The 24,900-nt window shown below is 44.9% G+C and overlaps 12 protein-coding genes and 2 non-coding genes across 14 annotated transcripts; 7 read left to right on the top strand and 7 right to left on the bottom strand. All coding sequences in view use genetic code 12, as the record gives it.

Annotated features, from left to right (window-relative positions):
- Positions 1 to 156: 156 nt before the first annotated feature.
- On the bottom strand, positions 157 to 228 carry CXQ87_000672. The gene has a single exon. It is a non-coding gene; the product is annotated as a tRNA-Asp (tRNA).
- A 135-nt stretch (positions 229 to 363) lies between these two features.
- CXQ87_000671 (U2-type spliceosomal complex subunit) lies at positions 364 to 1,014 on the top strand (the record flags this gene model as incomplete). Its single annotated transcript, XM_025479243.1, has 1 exon — positions 364 to 1,014. The coding sequence occupies one exon, from the start codon at positions 364 to 366 to the stop codon at positions 1,012 to 1,014; it is 651 nt and encodes a 216-aa protein (XP_025338716.1).
- Positions 1,015 to 1,168: 154 nt separating this feature from the next.
- Positions 1,169 to 1,861, top strand: CXQ87_000670 (uncharacterized protein; the record flags this gene model as incomplete). The annotated part of the gene is made up of 1 exon (XM_025479242.1): positions 1,169 to 1,861. One exon carries the CDS (start codon positions 1,169 to 1,171, stop codon positions 1,859 to 1,861), a length of 693 nt encoding a protein of 230 aa, XP_025338715.1.
- Positions 1,862 to 2,119: 258 nt separating this feature from the next.
- On the top strand, positions 2,120 to 3,178 carry MUQ1 (ethanolamine-phosphate cytidylyltransferase; the record flags this gene model as incomplete). Its single annotated transcript, XM_025479241.1, has 1 exon — positions 2,120 to 3,178. One exon carries the CDS (start codon positions 2,120 to 2,122, stop codon positions 3,176 to 3,178), a length of 1,059 nt encoding a protein of 352 aa, XP_025338714.1.
- A 1,243-nt stretch (positions 3,179 to 4,421) lies between these two features.
- CXQ87_000668 (RBR-type E3 ubiquitin transferase) lies at positions 4,422 to 5,888 on the top strand (the record flags this gene model as incomplete). The annotated part of the gene is made up of 1 exon (XM_025479240.1): positions 4,422 to 5,888. The coding sequence occupies one exon, from the start codon at positions 4,422 to 4,424 to the stop codon at positions 5,886 to 5,888; it is 1,467 nt and encodes a 488-aa protein (XP_025338713.1).
- A 57-nt stretch (positions 5,889 to 5,945) lies between these two features.
- On the top strand, positions 5,946 to 6,926 carry CXQ87_000667 (amidase; the record flags this gene model as incomplete). The annotated part of the gene is made up of 1 exon (XM_025479239.1): positions 5,946 to 6,926. One exon carries the CDS (start codon positions 5,946 to 5,948, stop codon positions 6,924 to 6,926), a length of 981 nt encoding a protein of 326 aa, XP_025338712.1.
- A 372-nt stretch (positions 6,927 to 7,298) lies between these two features.
- Positions 7,299 to 7,371, top strand: CXQ87_000666. Its single transcript has one exon. It is a non-coding gene; the product is annotated as a tRNA-Arg (tRNA).
- Positions 7,372 to 7,473: 102 nt separating this feature from the next.
- Positions 7,474 to 11,544, bottom strand: CXQ87_000665 (uncharacterized protein; the record flags this gene model as incomplete). The annotated part of the gene is made up of 1 exon (XM_025479238.1): positions 7,474 to 11,544. The coding sequence occupies one exon, from the start codon at positions 11,542 to 11,544 to the stop codon at positions 7,474 to 7,476; it is 4,071 nt and encodes a 1,356-aa protein (XP_025338711.1).
- Positions 11,545 to 11,769: 225 nt separating this feature from the next.
- On the bottom strand, positions 11,770 to 13,347 carry NGT1 (Ngt1p; the record flags this gene model as incomplete). Its single annotated transcript, XM_025479237.1, has 1 exon — positions 11,770 to 13,347. The coding sequence occupies one exon, from the start codon at positions 13,345 to 13,347 to the stop codon at positions 11,770 to 11,772; it is 1,578 nt and encodes a 525-aa protein (XP_025338710.1).
- A 946-nt stretch (positions 13,348 to 14,293) lies between these two features.
- Positions 14,294 to 15,790, bottom strand: CXQ87_000663 (uncharacterized protein; the record flags this gene model as incomplete). The annotated part of the gene is made up of 1 exon (XM_025479236.1): positions 14,294 to 15,790. One exon carries the CDS (start codon positions 15,788 to 15,790, stop codon positions 14,294 to 14,296), a length of 1,497 nt encoding a protein of 498 aa, XP_025338709.1.
- Positions 15,791 to 16,099: 309 nt separating this feature from the next.
- Positions 16,100 to 16,509, bottom strand: CXQ87_000662 (uncharacterized protein; the record flags this gene model as incomplete). The annotated part of the gene is made up of 2 exons (XM_025479235.1): positions 16,100 to 16,451; positions 16,499 to 16,509. The coding sequence occupies 2 exons, from the start codon at positions 16,507 to 16,509 to the stop codon at positions 16,100 to 16,102; spliced, it is 363 nt and encodes a 120-aa protein (XP_025338708.1).
- A 433-nt stretch (positions 16,510 to 16,942) lies between these two features.
- Positions 16,943 to 20,584, top strand: CXQ87_000661 (U2 snRNP complex subunit; the record flags this gene model as incomplete). Its single annotated transcript, XM_025479234.1, has 1 exon — positions 16,943 to 20,584. One exon carries the CDS (start codon positions 16,943 to 16,945, stop codon positions 20,582 to 20,584), a length of 3,642 nt encoding a protein of 1,213 aa, XP_025338707.1.
- Positions 20,585 to 20,790: 206 nt separating this feature from the next.
- FKH2 (forkhead family transcription factor) lies at positions 20,791 to 22,784 on the bottom strand (the record flags this gene model as incomplete). Its single annotated transcript, XM_025479233.1, has 2 exons — positions 20,791 to 21,033; positions 21,312 to 22,784. 2 exons carry the CDS (start codon positions 22,782 to 22,784, stop codon positions 20,791 to 20,793), a joined length of 1,716 nt encoding a protein of 571 aa, XP_025338706.1.
- Positions 22,785 to 23,466: 682 nt separating this feature from the next.
- On the bottom strand, positions 23,467 to 24,762 carry SWD1 (COMPASS subunit protein; the record flags this gene model as incomplete). The annotated part of the gene is made up of 1 exon (XM_025479232.1): positions 23,467 to 24,762. One exon carries the CDS (start codon positions 24,760 to 24,762, stop codon positions 23,467 to 23,469), a length of 1,296 nt encoding a protein of 431 aa, XP_025338705.1.
- Positions 24,763 to 24,900: the final 138 nt, after the last annotated feature.

The following is a 24,900-nucleotide window of genomic DNA, read 5'->3' as shown; positions in this document are numbered from 1 at the left end:
GTGTGGTACTGAGAAGACTGCGCGAATTGATCCAAGAACCATTCATGCAATTGAGACACGCCAGCACCTGGATGCAGACTAAAGGAACGGGAACTTAGCTTTATAGGGAAGCTTTCAGAAATTTGATACCTTCAGAGCAATTGCAAAAAGAAAGAGCTCCGAGACGGGGAATTGAACCCCGGTCTACCACGCGACAAGCGGTAATTCTAGCCACTAAACTATCTCGGATTTCTGCATATTTGAGTTTAGAGTATAAATATGAAGGACAGAAATAGGTATCACGTGCTTATACGCACGTGCACAATCTACATTACTGGGATGCTCATCTGGGGTAACCTTTGAGATAGATCGCATATCTTATCCATGTTTAAGAAGCGCACACTCAAGTCATCAACTACGTCGACAAGGCGACGTGCTGAACAGCCAGTTGAAGAAAATGATGAGTCGAGCATCCTCTCAGATACTTCGAAAAAGCGGAAGATCACCACCTCGAATGCTTCGAAACCATCGCGGAACATTGATCACGAGAATAAGGACCTACCGAGAACAGGCAAGCCTGAAGAATCAGAGGAACCATCAAAGAAGGCTATAGCTGGACCCAAGCCTGCTCCGGAGAACATCAAAGTCATCACTCTCACCGACTTTCAACCTGACATATGCAAGGATTTCCAACAAACAGGTTTCTGTGGCTATGGCGACACTTGCAAATTCTTACATATTCGTGATGAGCTGAAGCAGAAGAGGCCTATAGTTAAGGAATGGGAAAATGTGGCTTCGAAGCCAGAGACAGAACAGAAGCAAGGAAAGGAGAACGTCCCATTCAAATGCCCCATCTGCAAGGAAGACTATAAGAACCCAGTGAAAACTTCATGCGACCACATTTTTTGCCAAAAGTGTTTCATGGCGAGGTTCAAACAGAATAAGACCAAGTGCTTCATTTGCAAAGAGGAGCTGGGAGGAGCGGTGCAGCCATTGCTGAAGAAAGAGAAGGAGGAATTATTAGGCACGAAATGAGAAGCAAGCCACACAGCTTCAGGGATTAGGGTAAGGAAATAGAATAATAATCGGTAGAGTTGCTTAAAAGTTGGGGTAGTTCGGTTGCGCGGCACCTACATGACAGTTCTTGACATAATCTCTCCTGGACTCAACCTACGTGACTGAGCCCAACATGTCACAATTCCAACAACAACTAGAAAATATCCCCGGATATGACATTGCTATGGATAAATACAACGAGGTGGCGGGCGAGAAGTTCAACACCATCAATCCCTATCAGGATGAGAACGATAAGAGGAGAAAGCTCAATCCAGACATATACCTGAAGAAAGAGCAGAATGCATGGAAGAAGATCCAGAAACAAGCATGGATCGATGATAAATGCTTCCTAGGTCTGTGTGGGGTAGGCATGGATTGTGGAGTCGGGTTAGCACCAGTGGCCTGTTTCTTCTTACCTGCTCTCGGTCCACTCATGATGTATGTGGTACATGCCCGGCTAATAAACATTGCAGAGAAGGAATTCTTCATATCACACCAATTGGAAGCCAAGCTCCATTCCCAGATCTTGTTTGATTTGCTCATTTCCCTCCCACCAGTGATTGGCGGGTTCTTCACGTGGCTCAATGGCTGTCTGACTAGAAACGCGGGCATGATCTACAAGCATTTAGAGAAATTGGGCAGAGAAAGACAGCAGAATGAACGGCCCCAGTATGTGGGCACTAGCGATCAGCGGCAAGAACCGTTATACCAAAGTCACGCCCGCTCTCAAAACTACAATCCACCTCCACCAAAGAAAAAGATGTTCAAAAAACAACCAGAAGAAGCCATCCAGGTATCTGCACAGCAACAGTCAGGCGTGCGGTAGGCTTTTTATTAGTGCTTTCATTTGACCCGGTGGCTGCGAATGTGCATATGCTTGACTGCTTGCCCAGTCGCGATCTCGCTACGCCCCACCTAGTGTTTTTCAGCATCCCACTACTTTGCTAGAAAACATGTTTGAACGCCCTAAGGGAATTGAAAACTGCAGGATCTGGGTTGATGGATGCTTTGATTTTGCCCATCACGGTATGTGTCTGTGTTGAAGTTTTTTGGTAGTCACTAACTAGAAGGACATGCTGGTGCTATGCTCCAGGCCCGTCAACTAGGCAAAGAGCTTTATGTTGGAGTTCATTCTGATGAGGACATTCTTCACAACAAGGGCCCAGTTGTTATGACATTGGATGAGAGACTCACCGCCGTTGAGGCATGCAAATGGTCTACAAAGGCGGTGCCTTCTGCGCCGTACGTAACAGACCCTGCTTTTATGAAAGAGTACGGCTGTGAGTATGTGGTTCACGGTGACGACATCACCACCGACGCAAACGGTGAGGACTGTTACAAGGGCGTCAAAGACTTGGGATTATTCGTCGTTGTCAAGAGAACGCCAAACATTTCCACCACTGACTTGGTGGGTCGTATGTTGTTGATGAGCAAAGCACACCACTTCAAACCCATCCCTTCTCTTCAGACTGCTTTGGAGCACCCTCTTTTCTCCAACGAGGATGCATTGAAAAGATTTGAAATGTACGCTTCGGATGCAACGGGAAACAAGAAAGGTTCGGCCGTGTTCGTCAACGTCGAGGGTGAAGACGGGCTTAAGACGGTGGTGGAGCCATCACCTGAGATCAAGGAAAAGTTGAATAATGGTTCTGTCTACATTGACGGCGCCTTCGACCTTTTCCATCCCGGCCATATCGAGGCCTTGCGTTGTGTAAGAGAGAAAGCCAATGGTAGAGCCGTCGTGGTGGGAATTTATGACGACAAGACGATCAACACCCATAAGGGAATGAACTACCCTGTCATGAATCTTTTTGAGAGATCGCTTTGCGTGTTGCAGTGCCGTTACGTTGACGCTGTTGTCATTGGCGTTCCTTGGAAGGCTACAAAACAGTTGTTGAACAAGATCCCTGGTGAAGTGCAGGCAGTTTTCCATGGACCTGCTCCATTCGAGGAGGGAGCATACAGTGATGTGGCCCCATTAGTCCAGGAACTTGGTCCACACAAGTACGACAACATCAACACTGCATTCATCGTCAACCGTGTGTTGGACAACAAGAAGGCGTACGAAGAGAGACAGCGCAGGAAGGGCTGGAAGGCAGAGATTGAGAGTAAACTCCGCGCCGACGAGCTTCAAGGAAACTAGATCAACTACAACTTATCTATCGATTCGTTCATTGTCGTTATACGTTACTTCATAATGAATTGGCACCTCTGAGATCGATTCAGGCTTCGGTGACCAATTTGTCGCACTTTTCGTTCAACTCCTTGAGCATTTGCTCGTTCATGGCATGATTCGAGCTACGTCTTCTGGACTTGCTGAAGAAAACCTGGTCGTCAAACTCCTCCTGATCGTCCAATTCATCGCCTGGCTGACCCCAATTGTGCTTACCAAAGCCTCCTCTTGCAACTTTAGAAGGATTCATGTCAGTGTGGCCGCCAGCACGGCTGAAGTATCTAGGGCCTGCGTTTTTGTTTGCGTTCCACTTGTGAGTTCTTGTCATTTCGTGAAAGCGATATTATAATGTTTATATCTGCGTATGTGTCAATCTTGAAAATTGGTTATGGCAATTTCAGTGTGGGGTCAAGCACTTATATAGTAGTTCTAGAGGGGTGCCTCAATGTATCGTGACCCGATATGTGGGGAGGGCCTGACTGCGCATGCAACGACAATGGTCCGCCCAATCGGGGAATGGCCAACATTTCTCCCGTCAATAAGTGCCAGAATTTCCTTCTTTACACTACATTCTCCCTAATTAAGAAGTCGCTTAAGTCTCCTCTCAACCACTTGTTTTATGTGTTTCTTCGTATGGGTGCAAAAAGTGGTTCGCGCATGGACTCTGCCTGGCGTGATAGTGATGTCACGCAACATGCCGAAAGTACTCATACATTTTTTTTACGCCATTCGAATTTTCCATAGGTCTCGTCTATGAGTCAATGCACAAGGTACTGATCAGGTCATTTTGAATAGTTTGGGCGTCGAACGCAATTTGGTCGATTTCATTCGAAATGCGCTGACAGATAGATCTGGGTGCAAAAATCTCATCACAATGGTAGATTGACCAAAGCCTGAGAGTTCTGTAAACAGTCAGAGATTCCTCAAAAGATTTCAAAGTAAGCTCTAAGTAAAGCAAATAAAAGCTGAAGCCCTAAGATCTGGCGTTGACATGTCTGTGCGAAGTTCAGTAAGCGTGGTAAGACAGACGGCTGAGTGCCCTAACTCCTATCAATCACAGATATCTCAAAACTGTCTCTTCCACGCAATTTAATAGATATATCCGCATTATGCAAAAAGAACTCTCGTTTACTATGTGCTCAACCTTCTCACCGTTGCAATGGGCTTATCGTACTACATAAGACTTATCAGCTCTGCGCACATCTTACTTTTCATGCCATCAAGAGATGATATGGATCTAGAGGATTATGACCTTTCGCCTCGTCAAGAAGAACTACAGACGCTCGAGTCCATTTACGGAGACCAGATAAGTATTGAATATGACAAAAATTCAGGCGTCATGACTATACCTTTGGAAACAGACCGAAGCCTACTAGTGAACTTGCAAGACTCATCCGGAGAAAAGACAATACAATCAAAGAGAATAAAGCACTTGCCGCCTTTAAAACTACGATTCCAGCTCCCCGAAACATACCCCTATGAGTCGGCTCCGAAGCTTAGCATAGAATGCAGGGTAATCGATGAAGACCGTCTTCAAGAGATGAGACTAGAGATCGAGCAGCAGTGGGCTCTCACGAAAGACCAGGTGCTATTCACAATTATAGACATTCTTCAGGAAAGCGTGAATGCAAACCTCGATCTGCTCGTGGGTTACTCGGTACAGTGTGGTTCGGACGCACCTTTCTATGAGCTGCTTATAGAGCACGATAACCAGTGCAACCAGAAAAGGTTCAACGACACTACTTTCACCTGTGAGATCTGCCAGGCCGACGTCAAGGGAGAGGCTTGTCTGCAATTCAACCTGTGTGGTCACACATTTTGCAACGGCTGCCTTCGAAACTTCTTCGTCTCTCTCATCAAAGGTGGTGATGTTGAAAAGGTTCATTGCCCTGATTTCAATTGTTCAAAGAGTTTCCTAGAAACAAGAGAGCGCTACCTTCGCTTGGACACACTTACCGATGCCTCCTTTGACTTCAACCAGTTCCGTACAAGGCTAATGACACCGTTCATCAAGCTTTCTCTAGTTCACGAAATCCTTGGCTACGACAAAGAGGGCATGGAGCTTTATGAGCGGTTTATCACGCTTTTCAGAGATCATCAGCATACACTTATTGCCAAAATGTTCCCGACACGCTTGGTCTCGTGTCCCAGAAGCAAATGCCCGGCTATGATATTTCGAGAGGATATGACCAGCCGGCTTGTCATTTGCCGTGACTGTAACTACGCATTTTGTAACACCTGCCGCAAGTCATACCATAGTGACAGCATTGACTGTGCGAAGGTGAATGATGGCAAGCAATACCAAGGTGTTCCGATAGAGGCACTTGAGACCTGGTTGGAATCAGATCCAAAGTCGAAAGAGAGAAACGACATTCGTTGCAGATACGGTTTTGATCTCATGACAAAGGTGTCACAAGAATACAAAATGGACAAGCTTTTCAGTGAGCTTCTTGCTGACGAAAGTCAAGGTTTCAGAAAGTGTCCTACTTGCGACTTGATCATTCAGAGATCCGATGGCTGCAACAAAATGCGGTGTTCCTCATGCTACACATTTTTCTGCAATGTTTGTGGAGTTTACTTAGAGCCAAATTCCCCTTATGATCATTTTAAAGATATCTCAAGTCCATGCTTTGGAAAATTATTCGAAGGTATGCCTGGTATGGAGAACATCCACGATTGAGATCTCCGTGTTGCAATCCATAACTAGTGCGAAGGTGCGAAATTCCATCTTATCACCATGAAGCTTCGGGTGGCGTGTGTTCAGTTGAATGCACGATTAGGAAAGGTGGACTTGAACATTGCCAAAGTCAAACACCTCTTATCCAAGGTTAAAAAGGACATTGATCTCATCTTACTTCCCGAATTTGCAGTAACTGGTTACAACTTCTCAGGTAGAGATGAGATCGAACCATACCTCGCCAAAGCAGGGTCAGGACCCTCGGCCACTCTTGCACAGGATCTATCAAAACAATACAATTGTACTACTGTCATTGGATATCCAGAAAGATTTGAAGACAAGATATATAACTCTGCCATGGTCATAGATGATCAAGGTTCGTTGGTCCACAATTATAGAAAGACGCACCTTTATGACACAGACGAGGCCTTTGGATGCTCAGAAAATCCCGACAAGAGTTTTAGCCCCGTTGCTTTAAAGCTAGGCAAGGGTGAACAAAAATCGAGCATCTTGACAAGTATCGGCATATGCATGGACCTTAATCCCTACAAATTCAAGGCTCCATTTTATGAATACGAGTTTGCATCATCTTGCTTTGTTAACAATTCGTCCCTTATTCTTGTCCCTACTGCGTGGCTTTCCGAGAATTCACCATCCATCAACGAAGAATTAAGCAAGGAGGAGAAACTCAAGAGAGGCCAGGTTCTCGAGAAGCAATTCGAGGATCAACCGGATTACCCGATTCAAGATGCTGATAAGCCTAACACCCTGACAGTAAACTACTGGATACTTCGCTTCTTCCCATTTTTGTCACATCTCAGAAACTATTTCCCCAGAAAGAAATCGAGAACGACAGTGGTTGTTTGCAATAGAGTTGGAGTTGAAAAGGACACTATGTACACAGGGTCAAGCTCTATTTATCAGTTCGATCCTTCACAGCCTGACTCTGATCACATCGACCAGCAGAATGGAAGCGTGCAAGTCTTGGGTAGCCTTGGACAGGCCACCGAAGGAGTTTTGTACAGAGAAATCGAGCTCTAGGTGCTTCTAGAATTTAGAGTTTTAATGAACTCAGGGAAGTAGCTTGCCAATTGATCTAGAATCACTACTTTCATGCAACGTAGGAAACAATGAACAGGAAAAGAAGGAAACTAGTGGTAGCTGACATCAATCGGCTCAAATAAGATGAAATGGGTCGTTTATGTAAGGAATTTTGCTATTAACTGGGATTTCAAGTATTAAATCGCGGTATATTTCCACTCTAGATACCCAGATTGAGCTCAAAAGCTACCTGGAGGTCGAAATTTATTATAAAAACGCCTGAAATGAGTTTCAAGCCAAGAAACAAAGATTTTGACCAATCGCGCAATTTAAAGCGTATATTAATTGCTATATACACTCACACTTGTTTAAGCCCTGCTGGCCAAATGGTTAAGGCATCCGCCTCCTAAGCGGGAGACTCCGGGTTCGAGTCCCGGGTAGGGTTTAATTTTTTTTTTTTCAATTTTCTACTGATGCTGGTCAAGCTTTGGGTAAACTATCCTTTTGGAACCTATTTACATTTCTATACTATAACATTATTGTGTTCTCAAAATCCGAAACTAAATGCACTCATGTCAGGTTCTTGGAAGGCAACTGAGTCGTTCACCACCTTAGTATCCACTGTGGGCCCTGCAAATTCTGAAAATAGATCTTTACCCTTCTGAGCCTCATCTTGACTAGTTGAGTGATCGCTCAAGAACTTCCAGTTTCTCACTAGAAGCAATCCCAAGTAGTCACATCCCATTCTGGAATATATCATGCTGACTTTTATGACGAAATTGAATTCTTCCTCTCCAGTGACAGCCTTTGAGCCTTTAAGGTAGTTCAGCTTGGAGGCACGCAATTTGTGAAATAAAACTGCTAGCAATGGATCATCCCTGAGGAAACTATGACTTTGAGCATCGAGTTGCATCTTTTTCAATTCCTTCTGGAAGGCTTCAGAGAAATGCTCTTGATGCTTCTTCACAACAGACGACGGGGATTTGATCAATGCTTGAACTGAAACCTCCTTAAGTTTGAGTTGCCAAAAAACCCAGCTTGTCATCCACCTATCGCCCTTCAACAAAGCTTTTGGTAGAATGAAATTCTCGATGATGTGTTTGATGACATCAGCGGCATGATTTACCCTGGCAACTGCAAGTGCTAATTCGACCTCTTCGAGTTTGTTGCATAACGTTATACAACAATCCTTCACGAGACCTCCAAGTAGAAAGAAATAGGCAGCATCCATGTATCTGTGTCTACCTAGAAGCACAAAGGCATTCTTCAGGGCAGCGCTTCGCCATCTTTGCTCCGTGAAATCGTTGCTCATAAACTTGAGGACCTTCTCTCGTTCAGCGTGGGATACTGTCCTCCACAATCCAACAAGAACCTGCTTTTTCTGAATTGCCAAATACATCACAGAAACACGCCCAGAAGGATCTCTGGTATCACCAAATTCATTCCTCGCTGCATTTTCGATAATTGAGGTAAGCCGGTTTGTGTCTGTCCAATAAACCAAACCAGTCTGCTTTATATTCTCCCAAGTCATTCTATGCTGGAAGGATCCATCAACATCACTAAAAAGCATTTCTTTTTGATCACTATGAAGCGCCCAACTGATATCACGCATTGACAATGATTTTTGCTTCAGTGATGATTGAAAGAGCTTGAAACCCAAAAAGAACTTCAAGCCATTTTCGTCCATGGATTGCTTATATTGGGAGAGTTCATTGACAATGTTGACAACAGTAGTTAAAGTCACTTGCTGATGTCTTGTGAGTAGCGGTAAAGAAACCTTGGTAAGCTTCTCTACCAAAAGGTCCAGAACGACGCCATTGAATTGACCGAAGACTTCAATATTCTCATTATTGATTCCGTCAATTTGAGACAAGCGACGTTTGAGTTTTGGTTTCTTCTCTGGGATAATTGCTTCCAAGAAATTGAAGTCAAGATTCCAAGTCACCGGCTGGTCATCTCGCAACACTTGAAGCAACTTCACTAAAATCTCTTCGACAAGTTTAACCTCATTATTAAAAAGTGCTTGGATAAGAAACTGAGGATGATATAATGGGAGCGGACCGTTGAGGATCCTAACCAAGTCTGCGATCAAGTAGCTTGTTGGCTTGGCATTATATCCAATCATTAGCTGTCGTATTGTTTGATTCATTGACTTGCTGGCGTGTGTGCTACCTGTTTCTTTTAGATCAACCCATTTGTCGTCGATGAAGAATTGATTGCCACAAGCAATTGCAAGATAACCATCATCTATCCAAATCGAATCCGCAATTTCATGTGAAGTGTACTCTGAAATATCAATCTTTTTCAAGATAGCAAATGTCGGTATTTTGTTAGTGTAGTCATATCTCAATTGGGTGTAAAGAAGGACGAATCTTGAGAAGCCAACAGATAGAATGGCATTGGTGGTTTCATGATTAGATCCAGTAAAGTTCCAATCCAAATCTCTGACCTTACCGAAATTCTCGGGAAAGACCTCTCTATACTCCAACAATCCTGATTGTGTATCCCATATGGAGAGTTCTTGACCTGTCTCATCGACAAGAGCTAGCTTATTGATGAGTGATGCCCCGCTGATTTGAGATATATTTTGAATTCTTGTATGAATCAGTGTGTTTTGTGTCCAGCTAAATGTCTGAGTCTCTTCATCAAACGTCGAAGAAAGAGATCTGAAAACGCCTCTTCCATCAATAGCAGAAATGTCTTTCTCAAGGTAGGTGTCGACGGCTGAGACCTGACATTCTCCCTCATAGGTTCCCGGAAGATTGTCTACTTTTGCTTCCTTGATCATGATTCTTTTGCCAGATACTTGAATAGTCCAAGCTTTAACGAGATCATGATTGAAGATGGCGATAATGCCGTGGAGGCCATGCGAGAGCTCATGCAACGAGAGTGCCAAAGGCTTCTTTCTTATCACATCGTTGTGTTGGTCTAGAATCTGCTGACAGTATACAAGCTCAGCGTCCTTATCATCCATGGTTTCTCCATCACAATCGTAGAGACTTGCGTGACCACCTTTCTCTACGACAAACGCAAGATGGCGCCTGAACGATCCCATTGGCTCCTTGATGTCGTTGATGAGGATAGCATCCAGGATTCCCTGGTCATACACATTGTCGTGATCTCTTGTAACATTGAGGCGAAACCTTTTGGTGATGGACATGTGTTTTTGATTCTCTGGCTCAAGTAGTAGTGGCTCCCATATGTAATTATGCTCTGGGAAATTTGAGATCGACAACATGATATTTCCTTCGAAGGAGGATGTGGAGGTAATGAGCTTTTGGATGGATTTGGCATGACCTTGGTACTTATTTTTGAGAGAGACTGACTGTTGCGGCGTCTTTACCAAACTGTCAAAATTCATTTCATCGAATCTGACTGTGCTCTTCATTCTGTCATGAATGAGAAACTGGATGGTGTTTTTGTCATGTGTAACATGACTGCCAACAACGGGATTTGATATTGTTTGAAACCTCTCTCCCGACACATCTTCTTCTCCGGCAGATTCTATCAAATCCGCAAAAGAGAAGCTTGGGATACAGTGTCTGTTGCATTGGACAGTAAAGATATCGTTTAGGACAACGGAGTTCGGCGGGCTCTCACTTATTCTTGAAATTGCCAGCACGGTTAGTTCGCCATTGCTACCCCACACTAAGAGAAGGTCTGAGGACTCAATATCCGCCATTTTGAATGCTTCAATTATATCAGTATGTTTCTCGAGACTCTCTAGTATAGGTATCAAAGTCGATTGTAGGATCGAATTGTCTATAATGATTGATGTCATGTAATTGCTCAGAAGACGTTGTGTAAGACTAAGCAGAGCCCATTGCTTGATGCTGGAATGTCCGCTGAAGTCATATGTGGCCCAAATGTGAAGCACATGATCACTAGTTGTAACATATAGAACATCACTGCTATCATCATTTCGGATATAGCTTCGTAAGTTTTTGATATGTGCCATTTGGTGAATGTCGTCATCAACTTCGCAAGACAGCTGGCGCCATTGAATGCCTGTGATCCATGTATCGGAGCTGTGATTTAGGTACTCGAGGTCGAAGAGAGTATTGGCGTCTCCGTAATTGATTCGAAACCAGACCTTGACGAAATTGTCAAAGGATGAAGAATTGTATGTGACAATCTTATCTGCTGCTGCTGTAATGTCCAAGTGCTCCACAGGGCTAGCCTGGGCTTGCTGCCAACGTTTGACATGCTTGATTTCTCCGTATTCATCGTAAATGTGATACAAGGATAAAAGTTCCGCGGACCCCACAGCCAATTCGTTCTCATCTTGAGCCCATTTGATGCTGAGAATGTTTGAACCATTTTCAATTCGCAGATCTTCTGTCCACTTTGGCACTGACATGTACTCATTGACCGGCTTCAAGATGATAATCTCACTGCCAGATGATGCACATATTAGACCATCTCTTGGATTGATGTCAATTGCCACTGGATCTCTCTCGAGGTATATCGTCTGAAGGCTCTTGTTACCGTCTGTCTTTGTCAGAAGTATGAGGTTATTGCCAGATCCATAAGCAATTATATGATGGCTTTTCCAGTGAGCCTGACTTATACATTCAGTTGACCTGTTAGGATCTCCTGGAATGAACTGAATGGTCATTGAGTTTTGGTATGACCTGTTGTCGGGCAGGTTATTTTATATGCTAGTGTGGCCTATGACCTATTTCCCTGCACTCTGGACAGAAGTAGGTCAAATGGGTGCGAAAAAAAAAGTGGTGCTACTAGAATTGGTTCTTTGAAGTGCCATTTAAATATATAACTTCGTAAAATTCATTAGATGTGCAAAGCACGATGGGAAGCAATGAAGACATGACATTCGTTGCATTTAGGCCTCTTTGGCATTCTTGGTGTCCTCGTTGGTCTGAGCTGAGGTGATCTCCTCCTCGTCCATGATGTCATCGATGTCGTCGTCTTCGGCCTCAGTGTGTTCAGTGATTTTGAAGAAACAGCAGGGAGCAGCAAAAAGCATCGATGCACCAACCAAAATCCAGGAACTGGCGAACATGTGCATGAAGGGGGTCTTCTGGGCATCCAATCTCCAGACGACAGCGTTGAAAGCACTCTGCAAAGACTTGTAGAAAGAAGCGTACAAGGCGACCTTCTTTGGGTTGTTAGAGAAAGTTCCCAAGATCCAGAAAATGTAGGCCTGGTAAATGGCATCGAAAGCTCCGTAGCACATGTACAAGAACATAGGGCCAATGTAGTAGCTGTCGTGGAAGTCAATGAGAGGCTCGTCGTCGACGTTGTCTCTGGTGACACCCAACTGGAACTTCAAACCACCACCCCAGGTAGCCATGCCAAAGAGGAAAATGACAGTCCAGCCAATTCTGGCACGGTTAGGTCTGTTGAATCTCTTCCAGTCCAACAAGAAACCAATCACAATAGCACCAACCATCTGGGTGAGCCAGTAAAGCAAACCGTTCAAAGATCTGGTTCTGACGTTGAAACGTGCGGCATTAAAGTTGTTGAATTGGTAGGTGTAGAACCAGTTGGAAGCACAGAACATGGGGAACATGAAGTAGATCTTCAAGTCAGTCTTCAAAACCTTCCACATACCCTTGAGCTCGTGAGTGATCTTTGGGTACCTCTTGGCAATCACCTTGGTACCATCGGCCTTGTAGACCTTGTCCATTGGAAGCATGAATCCAGCCAAAACGACACCAGCAGCCATCAAGACCATGAAAGCAACGTACGTGCCAGCGTTGACGTGCTCCTCACCGGAAGTCATGTTCTGGGCTAAAGGAATGATAGAGCCAATGACGGCACCAAAGTTGAAAATGACCCAGTAAACCATGATAGCAGTGGCCTTTCTGTGTTCAAGAGCATAAGACATGACAATGGAACCCTGAGCAGCCCAGGTCAAGGCAGCACAGACACCCAAGTAGGCACCAGCGAAAACAGGGAAACCTTTGTTACTAGTCTCACGGAAGACCAAAAGCGATGCGGTGTACATGAAGTAACCAGTACCACCAAACATGAGACAGGCTTTAACACCGATAGTGTTACAGATAACACCACCAAAAGCACCGATGGTGGCGAAACAGGAATACAAGGCGACGTTGGCATTGTCAGCGACCTTGGGATCGGAGATACCAGAGTTACCAATACCGGTGATGGCGTTGAAACAACCTGGGGTCAAGAAGATAACGAACGACATGACGATGATCTGAACGAAGGAGTTAGAGTAAGGTGGGATGCCGGGGATGATTCTCTTGTGGTACCACAAGCCAGAGTTTTCTAACTCTTTCAAGTCGTGGTGAACCAATTCAATACGCTTTTCGTGGTGGTGCTCCTCTTCGTGCTCAACCTCGGCCTTGAAGTCAGAGGACTGGTTGGTCTCGGACCCTTGGGGCGACAGTTCTATGACGATGGCATCGTTGGATTTGTTAGATGAGGCTGTCATGATGGATTTGTCTATAGAAAAAAAAAAAAGAAGGGTAAACTACGCTCGGGGTCCAGGGGTATTTATGGATTGATAATGAGTCCGAAAATGATAAAGAAGTACGGCCCCAGTATCTCGGTGCTGCACGTAGGCGTTGCAGCGGCGCCGCCATGTTACATTTTTGGCAGCCAACCCATACACGGAGCGGCAACCCTGGGCATACGGGGTGGTTCAAGAAAATCTAGAAAATAAATGCAGATCCCCATACTAGCCGTGTGAGTGTGGGGCGGCTTTCACAGTTCCCCACCATCTACAGATCCAAGGCTGAAGCTACAAACTCCGATTCAAATTGCCATGCGGCATCTCTGTGGAATCACAAAGCAAGCCTGGTTGAGGATCTGGGACAAATGCGCGTGGAACGTTTTGAACACCGGTCCAGGGCGATGCACCCCACAAGTCCGGGGTTCTGGAGAAAATGCAACCTGGTGTTGCAATCCGGGGTGTTAGCCGTGGTGATGAGCTCAGCAGTTGTCATGTTGCAATAAGTGTCAATGTGTGTCCTGGTCTCTGCAGGGTTTCACGGCGCTGTGTGGAGTAGACTCTATTGTCGCGTGTGGGGTATCTGTGTGCTGCGCAGACGTATGTGTGCATACAAAAGATTAGGCTACTTTTTTTTTTTTTTTTTGCAACCACTTCAACGGTGGTTCGAGGTGGCACTATAAGGCAACACTTTTATTATTTGGTAGTGAAATTCTACGTCTCGTGTTTCTGCACATCGGCTACACACTCAACAACACCTCCGCACTGATAGCCGCTCGCCCGCCGCCGCAGTCTTAAGATGTGGGCCGAGAAATGCAACCTGGAAGCTTGTCCATGTTACACTGTCTCAGAGCCAAGGCAAGGTTTGTTTTTCTTATAGTCAGCAATCCATCGGTTGTTGGGCTTGTTTGGTGATCGTAGGCCGAATCTAATTGGCGTGATACTCCTGGCCAATCGCCACAATGTTCTCCACAAGGTCATCTATCACCTTATCAGTGAGAATAGGCAGGTTGAATACCACCCGGAAAAACTCGCCCTTGGCATCATTCGACGTGTCAGGCAGGAAGTCCACGAGATACTTGCCTCTCTTATGAAGCTCCCGTGACACATAACGGGTGACATCGGTGAAGCTGGTTTTTTCGTAACCCTTTGGACGGTAAAAAAAGCACACCTGCAAGCACTGAGGCAGGTCAACCACCAACTCAAACCCTGGCAACTGGGCAATTTTTTCCTTGAAGTAGTCCACAATAGCAAAGGCATGGTCGACTCGGCCGCGCAAGCCATCTTCGCCGTAGTACAACCATGTCAAGTAAAACTTAAATGAGTCGGCTCTTCTGCCGCATCCCATGGTTCCATCGGCCAAGTCGTGATTTTCTTCGTCATTGTCCCTTCCGTGAAACAAGTACGGAGCGCTGAGAGAGTTTGCGGTTTGGAAATGACGCACATCTTGCACAAGCAAAAACGAACAAGTGGTTGGTGTGCCTAGCATCTTGTGAGGATTCACGGTGACGGAATCGGCATGCTTGACGCCAGCGAGCTTCTGCTTGTGTGATTCCGAAAATACCACGTTACCTCCCCACGAGCCGTCTACGTGGAGCCACAAGTTGTGCTTTTTCGCAATTGGACCAATGGCGTTCAAATCATCGAATGATCCAAAGACGGTGGTACCTGCGGTGGCGTTAATGAAAAATGGCGTGTAGCCATCTTTCTTAGCCGTTTCAATGGCGTCGTCAAGAGCATCTGGCTTCATTGTGCCATCTTTGTTTATGTCAACCTTGAAGACGCTTTTCTGGCCCATACCTAGTAAAATGGCAGCTTTCTCCACGGAGTAATGACAATGCTTCGATGTGAACACGGCAAACTTACGACCAGCGTTACCTTCGAGTTTGGTCTCGGGGAACTTAAGAGATCTGGCCATGTGCATTGCTGTAATGTTGGACCATGATCCACCAGAGAAGGTGAGTCCTCCAACACTCTCACCATCTTCCCAAAAGAAGCGGGCATACTTCTTACCCATGTAGTTCTCCAACACAGAGAGTACTGGTGAAACAGTATAGACGTGAGAGTTGGTATTCAACACAGACAAGATGATATCACTTATAACACCTATGGGGTTAGTGGAAGCATACAACTTGTCCAAGAAACCAGGGTTCCAAGTGTTTACGGAGTATTTGAGAACATTGTCGATCTGCTCAAAGAGTTCGGTCTGAGACTTTCTCAATCCCTTCTTGAATATCTCGTCGTTGCCTGTAAATACCTTCTTCAACGACTGCGGCTTATGGTAAGTACCTAACGATTCTTGCTTGTAGTCCGGGGAATTCGGGTCAGCCAGAGCGACATATTGGACAATTTTGGGATGAATGATGGAGAGGAGCTGGTCCAACTCCTGTACTCTATTCAGTTCTAGGTCGGATTCTATAACCATGGTGGTGTGGTTGCAAAAAAGAAGAAAGTAATTTTCAGTGCGAGTCGAAACTTAATTAGCCATAGTGTGTCAATCTACTACTTCACCGCGAATCAAAAGCTCTGATAAGCTAGTGCAAAGCGCAATACCAGTGCGAGATTTTGGTCATGTGCCATTTCGTGAAACGGTTTTATGATCATGCTAAGATTTACATTCCAAAGCCCAGGAGCATATGAATCCTGATCCTGTCAAATGCGTATATACCTTCCTCGGTGCTCTTGGAGCACATGCCTATTTACATTAGCTTCCTTGCAAGCTAACTTATTTACATTAGCTTTCTTGCAAGCTGTCTTCCTTGGCTTCTCTCAGCCTAGCAAGGTTTTTGTTGAGTCTTTCAAGCTTTCTCATCTCCTCACGAGGGTCAAAGTCACCGCTAGAAAGCTTCTCGTAGGTGTCGTCGTATTTACCCGTGGACAATGGGGCATTTCCTCTCATTCTTTTCCTCATATCAAAGAAGCCGTTCTTACATTCAATGAAGGCTCTGAAGTTGGCAGCACAAAGTTCTGGTAGATCCTTTCGAAGCTCTGGGTCCGTAAGACACTCTTTGGGGGAATGCCTCTGAATGAGCACACAGGGTGATCTTTGGAGACAAATGGCTAGCGCCTTTTTCTGGTCTTTACAACTGTGTGTTAGAATGATTCAAAGAAGATCATGTTTCGTAGTACGTACCTAGCACCCATATTGTTACTCTCGGATGATTAGAGATCACACCATCTAGTGATGGTATCATCAAACCCGTACACCTCAAGCTTGTTCCGTCAACGGTTTGAATGTTCTTGCAGGGGCAAAATAAGCTGTCGTATCAATCTTTTGATAGATCACTTGCAGAAGGCATAAGATATTCCAAAAAATATTATTCGAAGAATGGTACTGGCGGGACGTGTTTCCCTAATCTGTGTAATACTCTAGTAGAGCCATCTCTAAGTCTTACTTTAAAGCAGTTTCCGGTGGTGGGCAGCAGGTAATTTAAATAACAAGGATTGGCATTTTTGTTTCAAATGGCATCATTTTTGTATCTAGCAGAAACACCATCAGCTTGTGGTTTTAGCAGCCGTGTGTACACTCCGCGAAGAGCTCGATTATCAAGCACCAAATAAGTATTGAGCAGATAGTATGATCCCAGACGATTCCTTATACCTATATAATCTAACGCTCAAGCAGCCATCACTGCCGTTCAAGTCAATTGTTGGTCAGTTCTCTGGATCCAAGAAACAACAGGAACTTGTGCTCATATCAAGCACCGTCATTGAGGTGTATCAACCAAAGACAGATACTGGCAAGCTACATAAGCTCTCGCTGCAACCAACGTTTGGAATAGTACAAAATGCCGATAAATTGAGACTCTTCGGGACTCAGCAAGATGTTCTTGTGATCACGGCAGACTCTGGCAATATCATTATCGCTTACTACAATCAAGACACCTTCAAGTTTGAGCCTCGTATTCAAGAACCACACTCGAAGAACGGACTTCGACGTCTTACTCCGGGTGAATATTTGGCATGCGACCCCCAGAATAGAGCAATTATGATTGGTGCCCTCGAGCGGACAAAGTTCGTTTACAAGGTCGAGATGGACAACTCCACAGGCCAGATAAAGCTTTCCTCGCCTTTGGAGAGTCACACTACTGGTTCCCTTACGCTAGCACTCTGCCCTCTAGATACAAGCTTCGACAACCCAGTGTGGGCCACAATTGAGGTGGACTATAAAGACTACGATCACAAGACATACAAGCCCGATGAAAGTCCACTTTATCTCAGGTACTATGAATTCGACCAGGGACTTAATTATGTTGTTCAAAAGAAAAGTAAGACACCGCTTCCGCCTGACGCGAGCTCCCTTATTGCATTACCTGGCCATATCGGAGGTGTGTTGATTGTCTGTGACTCTGTCATTATTTACGAGAAAGGCCTAGGCCATGAGAGGCTTTATCTCCCTCTCCCTATAAGAGAAGGCTCTCAAAGTACCCGCATCGTCTGCCATTACTTGCATGTCCTCAAGAAAACCGACTTTTTCATTCTTTTACAAAGTTCCTTGGGTGACCTTTTCAAACTTACCTTTGATTACGACAGAGAAACCGAACACCTCGATAGAATTGCGGCTACATACTTTGATTCTACACCTGTCTCCAACAGCATAAACATTTTTAAATCGGGATTTATGTTCGCCAATGTCGCTAATGATAGTAAGCTATTCTACCAGTTTGAGCAATTAGGGTCCGAAAATGAATCGACCATGGCGTCCGAACACGAACTACCCGATATCCAAAACTCGACTAGATTCTCGCCACAAGGCCTTCACAACTTGGCTTTGGTCGATATTCTTGAATCCCTCGGACCAATCGTTGGTTCAGAGTTAATGGGAAAAAAGACCGAGAATAACGCAGAGGGGCCAATTCTGCTAAGCACGCTTTCTTCACATTCATATTTGAAGACTTTGACATACGGTATTCCAGTTTCTGAGCTTGTGTCATCTCCCTTACCTATGTTACCGACCCTGATTCTCACGACCAAGAAAGTACGCACATCTACGAGTGACGATTATTTGGTGCTTTCCTCCTCGCTCGCCTCTCAAACTTTGGTTCTTTCTATCGGAGAGGTGGTTGAGGAGGTAAGTGAATCTGGATTCGTAACAGACCAGCATACAATTGCAGTGCAACAGGTCGGTAAGCAATCTGTGATCCAGATCCATAACAATGGTATTCGCCATATAAGGCACATTCTTGATGAAAATGATGAAGTTACAGACAGAAAAACCACTGATTGGTTTCCTCCTGCCGGTATTCATGTTGTGCATGCCAGTGCCAACGAAACTCAAGTCCTCGTTGGTCTTTCTAATCGTGAGCTTTGCTACTTTGAGATCGATATAGCGGACGACCAATTAGGTGAGTATCAAGAAAGACATGAGATTGGTGCTGATCTCATCACTGCCGTTGCCATAATGAGTGATACAACTTCAATGAAGAGTGACTTCGCCATTGTTGGTTGTGCCGATGAGACAATACAGGTTTTGTCTTTACACCCAAATAGCGTCTTCCAGATGCTTTCATTACAGGCACTTTCTTCAAAGTGTACCTCACTCTTGATGCTACCTGTTGAAGACAATAGTGCTCATATACACATTGGTATGGAAAGTGGAGTGTACGCTAGAGTACAGATGGACACTATGACAGGCAAGCTTCGAGACACAAGACTGAAATATCTTGGCACTAAACCTGTGATTGTCAGCAAACTTAAATTACCTGGACTGGAGCTGTCAGGAATTATGGCAATAAGTTCCTACCCCTGGATTGGTTATCACAATAGTGAGAGCCAATTTAAAATCATGCCATTAATTGGCTCCGATGTTACGAGCGGACTGTCGTTCTATTCTGAGGACATTGGTACGGAGAGTGTTGTTGGTATCAAAGAGAACAATTTGATAATTTTCACTATCGGAAGCGAAGAAGGTGGTTTCAACATCAACGATGAGTTTTCATTGAGCCTGATAAGACTAAGATTCCAGCCCAGAAAATATTGGAAGGATTACAAGAGCAACAACCTTGTGATTCTCGAGTCAGAGGCAAGCACGCTATCTCCTTATATTAAGCATGATGAGGAAGTTGATGAGGAATACTACCATGCCTTCGGTTACAAACGCTCCCCCGGCTTCTGGGCCTCGTGTTTACAGGTCGTTGACTACGATACATCAGAGATTTGCCAATCCCTTGATTTTAACGATAACGATTGCTTTACCTCCATATGTGCCGCCTCGTTCAATGATGAAGAATACTTGGTGTGTGCATCTTCACAAAATCTCTCAATGGAGAGAAATTCAGCTTCATCACACCACATACATGTGTTCAAGATAAAACGACTGAAAGCAAGAGCCATAAAGTTGGAGTTTGTTCACAAGACAAAGGTAGACGGGGTTGTATCTGCCATGATTGGGTTCCAAAAAAAGCTTCTTGTTGGTATTGGAAACTCGCTAAGACTTCTTGAATTGGGCCAAAAACAAATGCTTAGAAAATCACACTCCAAGATCGATTATCTTCGTCGCCCCACTCAGCTCAAGTATCTTGGAGGAGATTTGGTGGTGGTTGCTGATTCTAGCGAATCGTTGTCGTACTTGAAGTTCGATAGAGCACTGAACCAGTTTGTTCCAATTTGCAATGATACCATGAGAAGACAAATCACAGTTTTTGAAACACTTGATCACAGGACTCTTGTCGCCGGTGACAAGTTCGGCAATATATCTGTCAATCGTCTCCCCTTAGAGCTCACAAATCAGCTTGCAAATAACGCCTTATTGCAATTGAACGAGGATGTGCTTGATGAACCAAGCGCAAGATTCGAAAAGAAATGTGAACTTTACGTCGCTGATATACCAACCTCATTCTCTAGGGGTACGTTTGTTGTTGGTGGAACTGAGAGTATAATCTATACTTGTTTGCAAGGCACCGTTGGCATGATGATACCTGTTGCCACAAAGCTGGAGGCTGAACTTCTTAGTGCTGTTGAGTACGAGTTGAGGGCCTTCTACACCTCTGAATTTGATGACTTTGACAAGAGAAAGCAAGGCTACAACTTGCTCGGTAAAGACCAGGGCAAATTCAGGTCCTACTTCAACCCTTCAAAAAACGTTATCGATGGTGATTTTGTCGAGAGATTTTATGAGATATCTCTAGAAAACAAGATCAAAATTGCAGGCAAGCTTGGAAGAACGCCCAGAGAAATTGAAAAAAGACTTTACGACATTAGAAATAGATCGGCATTTTGATGAAGCTAATCATATATTTCGTCAGATTGTACAACACAGAATTAATGATATCGTTACCACAAGCACCGTTGGCTTGTGTCATGGTTATTTTTTGTAGGAGCAAAAGTTTCTCGCCGAATGAAAGTTATTAGATAAAATTGAAGACTAATGCAATATGAATGTCGTCGTGAAATAAATTTTAGTCATTTATACCATGAAGGCATCGCCTACTTAGGAGGCGTGACGGTTTTACCTGGTGAGCCGTTGACCTTCGCGTCAGGGATGTCTTTCGAATCCTTGACCGTCGCTCTTCGCAGATGTGTTGGGCTTGCCTGGTCGTTACTTTCTTCGCTATTTTTTCTTCCTGGAGTTTGCCCGTTTGGTGTACTAAATTGTACAAAGTTCCAAAACGCTGGGGATGATTGCGTCACATTGTTAGCGTTATTTGGAAGTCCAAGCTTCATACCCGCCTTGGAGCCTCGTTCAGGTGTGAATGCTTCCAAAGGTGTTATCTTTTTGGGGAAGTGTACCCGATGCCAAGCTCGGAAGTGTTAGATGTTGTTGGTGCAGTCGAATTTTGTTGCATCTCGCTCAAATTTCCTTGTGAGGTGTTGTTTGCATCGTTACCGTTTGCGATCTCAGGTGCGCGGGTGGTTTGCTCGTTGCCTCTGAAAGCAAAGTTATTGTGAGTTGATTGACTTGTCCCTGGAGTTGGGGGAGGAAGATTGAAGACGTGACTTCCCCCTACCTTGGGTAGCTTCGGCGTATTGGCGTCCTGTCTGGTATTGTGCTTAAGGGGCGAGGCGAGTGTCTTGTTCTCTCCACTTAAGGAGGACATAAATTGCTGCTGTGGTTGATGTTGATGCTGCTGCAAATGAGATTGGTTGGGCATCTGAGGGTTGCCTGGGTACCCTGGAGGACCATTGAACTGCTGCATGGGGTAGCCGTTCATTTGACCACCGAAATTGATCTGTGGTTGCATTTGATTTGGTGGGAGACCAGTGTATGGCATTGGTTGAGTGACCTTTTGATACATGTGATCACCATTTGAGGAACCACGAAAATCCATAATTTGTCTTTTTTCACCTCCAGAGCCCTGTGAGTCTGGAAGGCTGTGATGAGTGGCGAGATGAATCTGCAATGTTCTAGATACTGAGGAGCCACGACGGGACTTCAGCAACGTGCCATTTTGAATTTTCTTCATAAAGTCTTCTTTGTAAGACTCGCTGATTTGCCACTTCATACCTTTGCCCGGCTCGTTAGGTCTCCTGGGAACCTTTTCGAAGGCCTTGTTGAGCGACAAGTTATGTCTGATTGAGTTTTGCCAACCGGCTTTGGAGTACTTATAGTATGCATAATGGGATGATATCCAGTTGTAAATCTCGGACAAAGACATGACACCATCTGGATTTGAAAGAATAGCCTGCGTAATCATGGTGGCATAAGAATATGGAGGCTTAATGTCCTTAGCGTCTTCTTTTGACAAGTCCTGGTCCAAATTGTTCTGCAAGGAGACAGCTGATACTGAAGAAGGGGAATGCGTCAAGTTGGCTTTATCAAACATCTGGAACCCCGTTACACCCAAAAACAGTCTCATCGAATTCAGAGGCTGATGCATGGTCGGGTTTCTCGGGAGGTTGTTGGATGTGGCAGGCATCTTGTTTCCTTGCTGCTTATAGCGGGATAAACAGACATTCAACATCTTTTGCAGGATGCTAGGAGGCGCATCAGGCAAAATAAACATCATTTGTGTGCCACCTATATCCAATATAGCACCGGAGTGCAATGGAGTAGCATGTTCAGAACCAACGGGCACTTTATTGCCATCGATTCTTGCACCGTTTCTTCCTAGCACAGTCAACTCCCAGCACTTCAAATCCATGTTATACTTGATGGCTGCATGCTGTCGAGAGACAACTTTGGCGGGGCCCAAGTCGATGTTTACTGTTTGCTGGCTGGCTGGAGCGTTGGTAGGGTTATTTTCGGTGTTTCTTCCGATCGAAATGGCCAAAGTTCTAACGTAGTACGTCCAGTCACGGCCAGCGATCTTGGCGTATGCCTGAACTTCAGTAGCCAAGTTTTTATCGTTGGCGTAGTCAGTCGCTACATTGGTTCTATCCTCTGGAATTTGCAATGTTGATATCACCGCGTTGACGAGGTCCGCTGGATCGTCAAAAGTCGGAAGATCGTCTTCACGAGGACGCTTCTGCTGTTCTGTCATGTTGGGATGTGTTTAGTGTTGGAAAGTATTGTGAAGTTGAATGGAGCCAGGTATTAGGGGCAGTATTGTTTATTGTTTACCGTCCAGCGTCGAGACTGACACTTGAAGAGGGAGATTTTGAAAGTCCACTAGCTCGGGATTGATAGCTATTCAAGGCAAGTAATCACCTGCAATCGCGTTGTTTTGATTCTGGAGGTTGGTCCGACCAATGAACCGTGCTTTTTTTCCGAATGGTGAGGGAGGAAGAAAAAAAAAAGACCCATGAACACAAACAGTCGGAGTGCACACACGCCGAATCCTACTGGGTCGCTCACTTATTTAATATAAGGAGAGGGCCAGAGCGTTTTTTTAGATTTATACTTTCATTGGTGGTCTTTGTGGCATCAAAAAGGTATCAAAACTGTCCTAAAACAGATGTACTTGAAGCTGATTCCAGGCCAACACTATATATTTTTTGAATCGGGGATCTTTTCCAGGGTCCATAGCCATGGAATGCGTTCTACGCGCCGTTTATAACTTGAACCCCCCACATTTAACAACCTCATGGCGGTTGCTTCTTGCTCCTGGGACAATGCAGGATGTTTATTTACTCAGAGTGAGACACCAGAGCACCAGGACTGTCATCGAAAATCTTAATTCCACACACGTGACGCGTAGCGCATGGACCCCTACCACTCGGAGCTTATATAACCGGCTTCTCGTAGTTAATTGGTATGACAAACGATTCGATTTCTGTGTCAAATCCTCGCGCGTCGGTGGATTCTCTCGTAATGATGTCAACTTCCGTGTCTTCCTCTTCAAGTCTTTTCTTGATCACCTCAGTCTCATCGATAATGTCAAACTCGTCTTCCTTCTCCTCGTATTCATCATTTTCCTCGATTTCCACAAAATCGGGCGCAAGGGCACTCCACTTCGATGGAAACTGGACCAGCCAGAGATAGATTGCCCCGCTGTCAAGTCCGGTCGAGCCGATCATGCACTTGTTGTAGTTCCACTTCACGTCTATGAGCTCCTCATGGCTACCTTCAAGAATCTTTACCAAGGACCCCATCTGTGTTTCCCAAAGGTATAAATCTTGTGAGCTCTGGCCAAATGTAGAAGCGACTAGGAATTCAGAATTGTGATTAAAAGCGACCGTGTTCCATTGCAACCGGTTCACCACATCCTGGTACTTGTGCTCGATCTCAAACTCCCAGGTTGACGCATCTCGGTTGTTGATCATGTCGGGCAATGTGAACTGCCTGATGACTCTGTCTGAAGAGTTTACGGCGAGCTTTCTGCCGTTCCGTGATATTTCGAGCGTCTTGATATTGCTGTTGGTGACTTTCGTCAGGTGGACCGTCTGGAGATCCTCAGCGTTCATTATATTGAGCCAGCCTTTACTGGTGCCAGTGAAAATGAAATCTCCTTGCGGACTGAACCTAGTGACGAGTGTCATGTGTTTTGTTTCCTTTTTCTTGGGCTCGTCGTCGTCAAGTTCTTGTTGCTCGAGTGGCTCTGTCTTGAGCTTTGTCACCACAGGCTCATCTCGAAGATCGACATGAACTGGCTCATCTTCAAAAAGTGATGCAGTAAACTGATAATGATTTTTTGGATGTAGCGAAGACAGCCAAACGGGTGAGTCGAATCGTATTTTCCGAAGCACTGCTGGGTTTTTATCCACACCGAGCTTGTTAGCATACTTGAGATCCCATATTATGCAACACCAGTCCTGAGAGGACAGAAGAAGATAGCGCCCGCAGCTTGACCAATTGAGGGACGTTATCTGCCTCACATGGCCGTCTTTTCGTAGCACTGCTGCAATGGTATACGAGACCATGTCATAGATGATTACTCTTCCATCGCTCATACCCGCCGCTAGGTAATCTCCCTTGACGTTGAACTGGATAACCACAGCATGCCCATGATGGAGTGTTTGAACTAGTGTTTCTGGAAACTCTTTGGCTACTGCAAAGGGATCCTGAAGGGATAAGTTCATGGTGGTGGTTATTACCCATAAATCGTGAAGGCGCGCATCGATAAATGGTCTAGCAGTGGAGGGTATGATTGCATTAAAGAAATGTAGTAAGATGGTAAAAATGTAAATCTAGGATAGAGATTATAGCTCTTACGTGAA

The sequence above is a fragment of the Candidozyma duobushaemuli genome (assembly GCF_002926085.2).
Source record: "Candidozyma duobushaemuli strain B09383 chromosome Unknown A_B09383, whole genome shotgun sequence".
NCBI classification, from domain to species: domain Eukaryota; kingdom Fungi; phylum Ascomycota; class Pichiomycetes; order Serinales; family Metschnikowiaceae; genus Candidozyma; species Candidozyma duobushaemuli.
This window is presented reverse-complemented; position numbering and strand designations above follow the sequence as displayed.